Below are 10,267 nucleotides of genomic sequence, written 5' to 3'. Positions count from 1 at the left end.
GGTCATATTAAATACATTGTGAATCTCCCACAAGCAACTCACATTGAACAGCCAGTTTTTCCATAGCAGGAGCCCTAACTGTCGTAATCTACCAGCTGCCATAGTTATCAACCTTGACTTGTAACCTCAATTTCCTCCAGTAAACAAAGAGTTTTAGACCTGGCACCTGGCTAGCTACGTACATGTAGGTAGCTTGCAAGAGTTATACATTCAGCATGTAAGAAACATGTGACAAGGGAAATTCCCATACAAGACGGTGACATACGTTGTCATTACAGTTACAATCTAGGGATATCCCCTAGATAAATGAACCTTTGACCTCCATTCGTAAAGCGACACGACATGGCAACTCTGTCCGTGAATATTCCGTCTGGTACAGCGACTAAGGACATTCAAGAGGTGAATGTGAGTCATGAGGATCAAACGAACATCAACAAGTTCGCTAGAGGCTCGCTCAGACTTAACGAGCTAGCTGAGGAGATCAAGGAGAAGGAGGTGCGAGGCAATCACATTGTATATATTGAGGAGCATACTGTGCATGCGATATATAGCTATATCACACTGTACATGCTTGAGCAGTGTTATGGTGGCACTGTACTGGTGATGATGCCGGGCGCTATAATAAACATGTGGTGTAGCTCCACTAATGAAGGTGATGATCTTTACCTAATACCACATTTGACATTTTCCTATACTACTCTCTCCCCCAACTACACACAGAAAGAGCTCCAGAACTTAGAGGAGGCTGGTGATGAATTGATGCTGGCAGACGATGATGAACCAGCCGTGTATCCTTCAGTACTCTATAAAATCCGCGAGGTTAATCGAATGCGAATGACATTGTACAAGCTTTTTAACTATTGCCAATTGCATGGCACTCTTTGTATGTCTTTCAATTACAATTTATGTATGCGAAAATTGGAGAACCTCACATGCATTGAAACTCGATATACAGTAATTCTGTATTAATTGTCAAAAGAGCTACATGTGTGTTGCATCTTGCTGCATGGACATGGATGTGATAATTATTTGCCTTAAATCTCAACTATTTGTCAAACAGCTGGGCAAACTTATCATAATTGTCGTCTTAATTTTGTTTTCGTTCACGCAATTGTTTCCTTAACTCCATTCCTTCACAGTCTCAAGGTGGGCGAGGTGTTCATGCAGTTCCCCAATGAGGAGGTACAGGAGAGCGTGGAGGAAGCCAAGACAGCATTGAAAGAGGGGGTGGACAAGTTGAGAGAGTCTCGGGTAGAAATCAAGAAAACACTGGCAGCACTCAAAGTTCAACTCTACGCCAAGTTTGGCGATAATATTAACTTAGAAGATGAAAGCGACTCATAGAGTTAGTTTCCTCTATCTATATAATTAGGGTGCATTTAATTTGTAGTTGGTTCTACTTATGATTATTGAAATAAAAATGTTTCTTTTGCGTCAATTCAAGCAAAGGATTGTTGCAACGTAGATTGAAATGACTGATGTAAATATAATGATGGGATAAAGTCGTATAATAATGTTGTGAAACAGAATCTGATAATAATGAACATGATTTTAGGTACTAGTTTAGACAGTAAGTTCAAAGTTCTTGCCAGTCGATGTGATATGCTGTACAACCATTCTCACAAGATCTTCCTTCTTTTCTTTGCTGCGACACTTGACCCCATTGTCTAACAGCCACTTTTTCAAACCGGCTGCCTTGGTCTTGTTGACCTGGGGAGATATACATTATGCTATTATACCGTATAACATGAAAACATCATGACAAGTATTATAGTTGTAAGCATAATTATTAGAATAAACCATTTGAATGAATTGGCAGTTTTTAATTTGATGTCTTGGGTATGTCTGACGTTGCATTCACTGCTTTTGGCGTTTAAATTTAGGATCTTCGGTGAAGTTTGCCAAGTCGTCAAATTAAAACACTCGCCAAATTTTCCCATTAACACGGTAGTCCAGAAGCTGAGTAAGGCATTTGAATACTTAACATGCAGTACAATTAAAATTTGAGGACTTTACTAGAATCAGCTACAATACACACTCACAATATCTTCATGTTTCAGTTAAAACATTAGGCTAGTACAACTGCATACCTTTTTCACAAGGTCTGGGCTGACTCCAGTGAACATGGCTCCAGTGCTTGCAGTATTGCATTGAGTATGCTTTACTCCTTTGTTGAGTGTGGGTGCTTTGCTTGGGAGGAAATCAAAGTCATCGTTGAGCTTGCCCAGTAGAGAGTAGTTCAGATCAGGAACTGTTTGATTGGTGTGTGTTGGCTGCATACTTCTTGACTGCGATGTGGTTAGGACTTCTCGAATGTTTGGGGGCAGTACTTGTTGTGTAGGTTTGTTAGTAGTTAAAAGCTTCTTGGTGGTTGATTGAGGGGCTCGTCGTTTCTTGGTGCTCAATTGATGTACTGATTTCTTGAGAATAGTTTGAGACTGTGTTTGCTGTACGCATGCATTGAGTACTGTTGTTTGAGTTGTAACTATAGGCTCTAAACATGGCCTTTTTGTAGCTTCAGTTACCGAGTTTTTCACTGTCTGCCTCTTGCCTAGCAACTGAGAATTTGTTCCCATTGAAACAGGCTTGAATATTGGTACGATAGGAGCCTTAGGTTTTGCCTGAGGAGCTACTGTTTTGTTTACTGAAGGTGCTGTCACTTTACACTTGAATATAGGTACAACACGAGGTCCTGTGAACTGTTGTGGAATACGAATATTCGGAACCACTTGAGTTTGTTTTGGTTTCGGAATGGAGCGAAGATGGGGTGGAATGTCTTCAGGAGCATACGTCTGTTTTGGTGGGGGCAGTCTCTTTAGATTGGCGTGTGAGAGTCCTTGGGTTGTTGATGGTTGTAGACTAGCGTAGGGGGTTAGGGATCGACTCGAGTATCGCACTTGATCACCACATACAGTCGGTAGTCGGGCGTGTAAGTCTGCTATGAATGCAGTGGCGACCTGGTCAGTGTCTCGGCTGGGGAAGTGGATCGGCTTGTTCTTGTACACACAGCTGCCTGGGTAACTGTGTAGGAGAGTGAGTAACTTTCGTATATCGGTATTATAATTATGTCATGCATATAGTTACGTATTAGTTAATGTACAGTGTAGAGGGGTTTATGACAGTAAACCTCCCGACTACGAGGGCGTAAGCCCGAGGGGGAGGTGTGGTTTACTGTCATAAACCCCGAGGCACTGTGCATTAATTGATATATGTCCCATCTGATTGGCTGACTGGTTGCTATGCATCAAGCTGCATGACTACCACATAGCAACACTATTCAAACAAGAAGACAACTAGGAAAAGAGAGCTCGTCCACACACCAGGGCTGCTGTCCACACTCAAATCCTTGCGCAGCCTGGACAGAATATGAGCAGCCAGCCCCTCCCTCAAAGCGAACGGTACAGAGCCACTCCCCCTCTCTGTTCAATTAGTCAGCCCCTCCCTCCACTTACTGCGCAGCAACGAAACAACACAGCTAGCTCTAGACGGTGTCTAGACCAGCTCTCTTCAGCTATGCCAGGCTAGTAGGCAAGCAAAGGTAAGCTTAAAATAGCCACTCCTATATTATTACTAAACTGGCTTCTTTTTATTTAAATACAGAAGCTGAACAGGCCTAGTGCAGTGCGTGCAGTACTAGTGCTAGTGAGCAAGGCTCAGCCTGAGCCGGCCCTAGCCCTCTCCCAGAGTGTCTCTAAAGCAGCTCCTTCTGCAAGCACACAGCAGAATTTTTGATGAACTAGTCTACAGACTACACCCTCTGTCTCTATGTTTTCATTTATGACATTTTGTTTCTCATGCAAGACATTTTCATTCATCGAAAACACCATTAATTAATTTTTACTGCATATACTTGAGGTGCCAATTTATGAGCCATATTTTCCCTTGTAGCCCTGAGGTGCCAATTTATGACAGTTAAACCCCACTAGACTACATGGCAAAAGTGTAGTAGGTGGGAAATATATGTAGATATCCACGCAGTTACAATTTCTGTTACCTGAAAAACTTTCTTGGGTTCCCTTTAAAGAACACCTGGTAGAAGAGATTCTCCCTCTCAGGAAGAATAATACCATGCTGCAGAGAAAGTGTTACAATGTGCAGAGATGGCCAGGGTAACATTAGGTGTATACATACATACATGACGATGTACATCATGTACAAACATCACTTTAAAGCAGACAAGTAATCAATTGGTAATGAGCCACCCAAGGGTTTATACCAAGGACAATCATAAGCCTCGAGTAACGTCAAAATGGCACAATGAATGCTATGCAAAACGCTACTGTTTTCACGCATGTGCAGAAAAATTGCTGAGTAAGCAGATTCGTTAAAGTAAAGTATACATCGATTAAACGCTGGGCAGTTGTATACGCATGCCTTGATTAACTATAGCACCAGTTAAATTGTTGACCTCGATTTTAAACACCCCTAGGCTCTGGCCTCCTGGGACCTCACTTTAGCATTAGTAAACACAGTGACACAGACAAGAAAAAAAATACCAGCATGTGGTGCATATTGCTTTGGTAACGGCAAGGCTAGTCATGAATCTATCCACATCATTGATCGTGCAGAGAGTATGTATTGTACACTCAATCACCTGTTTCTTCCAGTGTAGCCTAACTTGGTCATAGCTTTGGAACTCTGTGCCAGGGGTAAGGAAGTGAGAGGTGGAGTAGATGTAGCCCACAGTGAAACTGGAACAAAGGGAATGAGTAGGCACACCGATTAGGGGTTAAAACAAAGAGCATTAGCGTGATACCATATTACTACAATATTATGCTGGTGAAAAACGTTTGCGAATGAGCTAGATCAGCAGAAAAGTTGACCCTTTGCAATCAACTATTGCGTTATGGCAAGGATCCACGTTACGCCCTATGAACGAGGCTATTAAGCGTAACTCCCTCAGTTGTGTTTCTTCGATTTCAACAATTTATAACACGCCTTAGTCTGTGAGCCACGTGTAGTTCTTGCTAATGACTGACCACTCCCAGTAAAAGAGACATATTCCAGTAAAAACTTCCCAAGGCTATTTTAGAGCCAATGGAACGTGGAACGTGTAAGTGTGCTGGTTATAAGTTATAACTACCTTGAAGTTGCACGGACTGAGCACAGTTACTTGTAGCTTATTATGCACTGTGTGTAGAAATAGGTATTGTTGTGATGGTCTCAACTAAACCGCAACGTAGCGCGGATGTTACTTGAGGCCCGGTACTTTTGCTTCCAATCCCTCTAACTCTTCAATCACAAAACTATGTAACTTCTTACTATGAACATTTTGGGGCTTATTAGCGTGCCGTAATATAGAGGGTCACTTGCTTACAGGGTGACCACAATATCTGTACCACACTTACTTAGGTAGCAGAAAGCACCTATTATTGTAGATACTGCCTTCATTGATAACACACTGGGGATCCGTCCTGAAGGTGTTGAGCAGAGAAGACGTTGTCAGTAGGTCTTCCACCTGAACAAGACAGGCATAATCAATCTCTGAGCATGGCATTAAACGCTTAAAGATTGCAATAATTACAGCTTACCTTCATCAGACTAAACGAGAACTTGTACACAGAGAGAGTGACCGTTATCTCCTCATTAGTCAGCCCAACTTGTAAGTCTAAAAAACGGTGGATGGTGGATGAGTACAATGTAAGTCTTCCAAAATGCACAAATCTATATCACCTACCAATCCCTTGCCCTTTTCCTTTTGTTAAAAACTCACAACCTTGATTGGATAACAAAACAGACTGTCAGAGTCTCATACGAGCAATCACACACACGCACGCACGCACGCACACACGGAGATAATTTAGACATACCCTGTAGGAGCCATGAGAGGACTCTGTTCCACTTAGGGGCCAGGCGGGCGACCAGAGTGAAGTGATAGCAAGCTTGGAGTATGGTGTGATTCAGCACTACCTTTCTTTGTAACTAAAAATAAGATAAATATTAACAATGTGGGATCTGCTAATGAGTGACTCACTTTCAATTGAAGATTGCTCAGAATTTTAGCCGTCTTTGGATTTTTTATGTAACCAGCCTGTACGAAAAACCATCAAGAGGTGAACACTCTTGTATATAGGATCAACCAGACTGGATACAGGGAGTACTGATGGTTTATGGTTTATTGGGTGTAGTTTAAGAATGTTATGTCTTTGGGTTCATATTCACATTTAATACACGTAAGTTATACCTTAGACACAATCCATAGCGACAGCTCTGGAGGTGACCCAAAGGGAGTTCTCAGTGCCTCGTGAGTGGGGGAGACCAGCAGTCCAGAGTCAGAGCGAGCCACCTCCCTACACGGGTCACATGCAGCCTACTTATGCACTTATCAATGATATGCCCCACCCCCCTCCCCCCACCTGGGGTGATACGGGGAAACGTGGGGGAAGTGAAAACCCATCAGTGACCTTTGCCCCATACATGGGGCGTATCAGCTGTGTACTTTCCCCCATGTTACCCCCATCCCCCATGTTGAGTAGGCCGAAAAATTTACTATAAAAGAGAACAATATAAACAATGGTCGAGGGTGGCTACAACCGAATATTTATTGTTGAAGGTCACTTCCCCCTCCAATGGGGCGTCAATATGTTGACCATTCCACTACATTTCCCCATGTGCTGTTCAGGTGGGCGGGGTGGGGGTGGGGCATATCATTGATAGGTGCATTATATGACCCGAGACTAGCTGCTTATATCCATAATTAATTGTATCCTTTCAGGACCCTTAAATAACTATATGAATGCAACTACTGTGGCTACAATGCAGCTGAGCAGCCTCCACAAATTACATTTCTAGCCAGATCAGAAACAGTGAATATCGCCATGGCAGGCTAGATATCATGCTGAATTTACCTGCACTTTGATTTTAGTAGTTGTAAAGCAGGTCCATCTGTAGACAGCTCATAGTTGGCCACATAAACTTCCAAGGAGGAGAAATTTGGTAGCTTGGAAATATAGAGTCTTGAAGAAGACATTAAATCAATTTCCACCTGACGTTTGTTTACACACTGCGCATGCGTCAATATCAACAAAATTCAGTATTGGCAAAAAACTGTGACCATTGCTAATGTGTATGTATACATACATGTAGATCTATTGACATAATATGATCTACACACAGCAAAATATTAATGTCATTTGGGCTATTTGAGATCTAGATCGATAAGATGAGGGTCAACCAGTGTTAGAATCTGCCACTGTGTTAGGGTTTAGCCATAGATAAACAAACAGATATCTGTTCGTTTATCTATGGTTTAGCTTAGCCTCGATCCCAGTTTTCGCTTTTATAACGGTTAGGCGAACAACTAGTTGTTCGCCTGGATCAAGGCTAGGGTTTAGCTATGTTAACAAAAGGCTTCATGTTAGATTCCAGACAATAACTTGTAGAAACCTCCAACACTTGTGTATCGACACCTGTGACAGACTCAGTATTACAAACTCTTCGCTTTTGTTCCATCACAAATGAACTACGATCACTGTCGTAGAGACTCTCCGAAACAGGATGAGTACCAATGAAGGACGACTCATATTTTTTTAATAGCAAATACTGAAAGGATATTGAAGTTAGTCCAAAAAGATCATGGTAGTAAGTAGTAATACACTCTTCCAGTAAATGTCGATCGATCATTCGAAAGTATTTGTACATCGGATCTATTTTGAAGGCAACTTTACTGTTCACTAATAACTCTGTTCTTCCATGTTCAATGTATGAGTAAACGTAATGTCGGATTTTCCCTAGTGTTGCTATTTGTAACACAGTAAAATTGTTGAGAATTTCTACACAGTTTTGAAGTTGAACTAGCTTAAACCACTGAAACTGTTCCGAGTGAATCTTAATAGCTTGCACAGCTGAGCACGATGCAGACACCTGTTCTGATCCTGATAGAAGAGTCACACTTGGCTGGTTCATGAATGCTACAAATTCAGTATTTTTCATAGTTCTTGATAATCGTTGTAAGAACTTTTGTACTAATTTCCGAACCTCTGTATTATGGATTAATGATCTTGTCTTCTCTGATAATTCTTCTAACTCTTCGAAACTTACATTCTCACTGCATGGCATTTCATCATAATATGCATGTTTACAGCTGATCATACAACATGTACAACCTGTGTTAGAGAATAGTGATTGTTTTAATTGTGATAACAAAATTAATAATTATAGGATCACTATAACGGTACTCGCCTCCAGTTATTAATTGCTTCTGGAAGTGGGGGAGGGGATCATTGCATGCCTAAACTGGGTACAGAAGAGGTACGTAGGTACGACAGGTGCGGTGCAGCTCTAGCAATTACCATAAGATCTCGATTTAAGCGACATTTTTTAATAATTACGAAGCCAGAGGTCGCTTCTTTTGGAGGTTGAAAAATTATATTGAAGTCCTGGTGTCGCATATTTAGAGGGTCGCATCTAATTAGAGGTAACTTTACAGAGTCTACTTGCCTCGATTTCAGGCCGCTTAAAAACACTGATTTTCCAGTGGGCTACGATCAAGGCTATAGGGAGTGGCTACATGTACCTCTATTTAGAACACGACATTAAAAAATAATTGTCAACGCAGCTGTCGCTATTTTTAGAGGTCAGAAAATTGCTGAAGCTCCTGGGTGTCGCATATTTGGAGGGTCACCTTAAATCGAGGTATTACGGTAGTCATGGATTGAACTGGGTACTAGCTTAATGACCTTTGACCTTGGTGTATAATTAAGATCTTTGTACACAGTCGAGTCTACAATATGAGAATGTCAACAGTTTTGTGAGGTGGAAAACAGGTGGTATATTATCAGTTATTTATTATAAAGGGCTGCTATAAAATCATTGAGCCACTATAAACCAACCTATAATTATAATAGATATTATTATAGTAAGCTCATAATTATAGGTAGATGTATACCTTTATCACTCTCTGACATCTTCAACTTAAGCAGCTATAATCTATTCTTTCAAATCACCCCAATAACGTGAATGCGGTCTCTATAATTATGCTTGCTCATCATTTCAGATTTTACCTTATTAGCACATTATAATGATTGCAATTTTATGAATGCTGTATAAACATCCGGCATAGTAATGCTATGGGTTTGTACGTGGGAATGTGTGCATAAAAGGAATTAGTATTTGAATTTAGGGGAATAACTGAAAGCCCACACAAGGTATAAAAAGAAAATTCACAGAGAGTGGACTGTACAGAATAGCTATAATTATGATGGCCAATTAAATGGAACAAATGAAAAATGGTACTGGTTCTATTATCGACTTTAGACAGGATGTGATTGAGACCAGAAAATACCAAATTCAGTTCGATAAGCACTTGTTCTCGGTGAGGAAAACAACTGCAGTTGAACGACAGCACTCATGTTCTATAGATGCAATGCAACAGCAGATGAATTCAAAAGAGCATGATACCAACAATACGTTACTAGTGGACACAACTAGAAAAAGTTGGCTGAATGACTATCACATTGTGAGCTGCTTATATCCGAGTTACAAGAAGGACTTGCAAGAATATCTGCAGCGACGAACCAAAGATTCCGCAGATAACAACTGCAGAAGATTGTGCGTAATGACAGACAAATGCTGGGATGATTTTGAGCTATTGGACAAGAATTTATCACTCACTTATAAAACAATTTTAAATCTGCTAGAAGTGGACACTGAGCATTATAAGTTTCACATTGACAAGCAAGGAAGGAATATTTACATCAGTTTGAGTGCAATAAATTGTTGATTTTTTCGTAATCATAATAATTATACAGTATAGCAACTTTAGGCATTGACGTATATAGTGATACTCAATAATTATTTAGCACGTGTATGTTCTCTTGCCACATAATCAACGAAAACTTTGAATGGTTACCACGAAGACTATTAATTTATGCTAAAAAAATTATGGGACTGCAATGCCAGACCTAACACTTGTACGAGTAAAGTTGTGCTTTCATCAGTAAAAGAGCTAGCTTCTTACATGTATATATCTTGTGTCCTTTAATTTGGAACACCTATATATGGCCTATGGAACAATTGCTGCTATATTATATAGCAGCAATTGTTCCATAGGCCATATAGGTGTTCCAAATTATATAGCAGCAATTGTTCCATAGGCCATATAGGTGTTCCAAATTATATATCTTGTGTCCTTTAATTTGGAACACCTATATGGCCTATGGAACAATTGCTGCTATATTATATAGCAGCAATTGTTCCATAGGCCATATAGGTGTTCCAAATTATATAGCAGCAATTGTTCCATAGGCCATATAGGTGTTCCAAATTA

At 40.5% G+C, this 10,267-nt stretch overlaps 2 protein-coding genes across 3 annotated transcripts; one reads left to right on the top strand and one right to left on the bottom strand.

The window, feature by feature from the left end:
• Positions 1-291: 291 nt before the first annotated feature.
• LOC135345715 (prefoldin subunit 4-like) lies at positions 292-1,438 on the top strand. The gene is made up of 3 exons (XM_064543162.1): positions 292-495; positions 721-788; positions 1,140-1,438. The coding sequence occupies exons 1-3, from the start codon at positions 343-345 to the stop codon at positions 1,342-1,344; spliced, it is 426 nt and encodes a 141-aa protein (XP_064399232.1). The 5' UTR covers positions 292-342; the 3' UTR covers positions 1,345-1,438.
• On the bottom strand, positions 1,429-9,853 carry LOC135345683 (uncharacterized protein C18orf63-like). Of its 2 annotated transcripts, none has more exons than XM_064543112.1 (12): positions 8,888-9,853; positions 6,849-8,105; positions 6,185-6,290; positions 5,975-6,031; positions 5,811-5,922; positions 5,678-5,716; positions 5,532-5,608; positions 5,349-5,458; positions 4,595-4,691; positions 3,995-4,071; positions 2,091-3,021; positions 1,429-1,710 (listed from the first exon to the last, which is right to left on the bottom strand). In XM_064543112.1, the coding sequence occupies exons 2-12, from the start codon at positions 6,968-6,970 to the stop codon at positions 1,564-1,566; spliced, it is 1,875 nt and encodes a 624-aa protein (XP_064399182.1). In that variant the 5' UTR covers positions 6,971-8,105; positions 8,888-9,853; the 3' UTR covers positions 1,429-1,563. The 2 variants fall into 2 exon arrangements, with proteins under 2 accessions (XP_064399182.1, XP_064399183.1); XM_064543113.1 differs by having other exon boundaries at positions 6,849-8,047.
• Positions 9,854-10,267: the final 414 nt, after the last annotated feature.

This window comes from Halichondria panicea, chromosome 12, assembly GCF_963675165.1.
Source record: "Halichondria panicea chromosome 12, odHalPani1.1, whole genome shotgun sequence".
In the NCBI taxonomy this organism is placed as follows: Eukaryota; Metazoa; Porifera; class Demospongiae; order Suberitida; family Halichondriidae; genus Halichondria; species Halichondria panicea.
The sequence above is the reverse complement of the archived record's forward strand: the minus strand, read 5'-3'. Positions and strand labels throughout refer to the sequence as shown.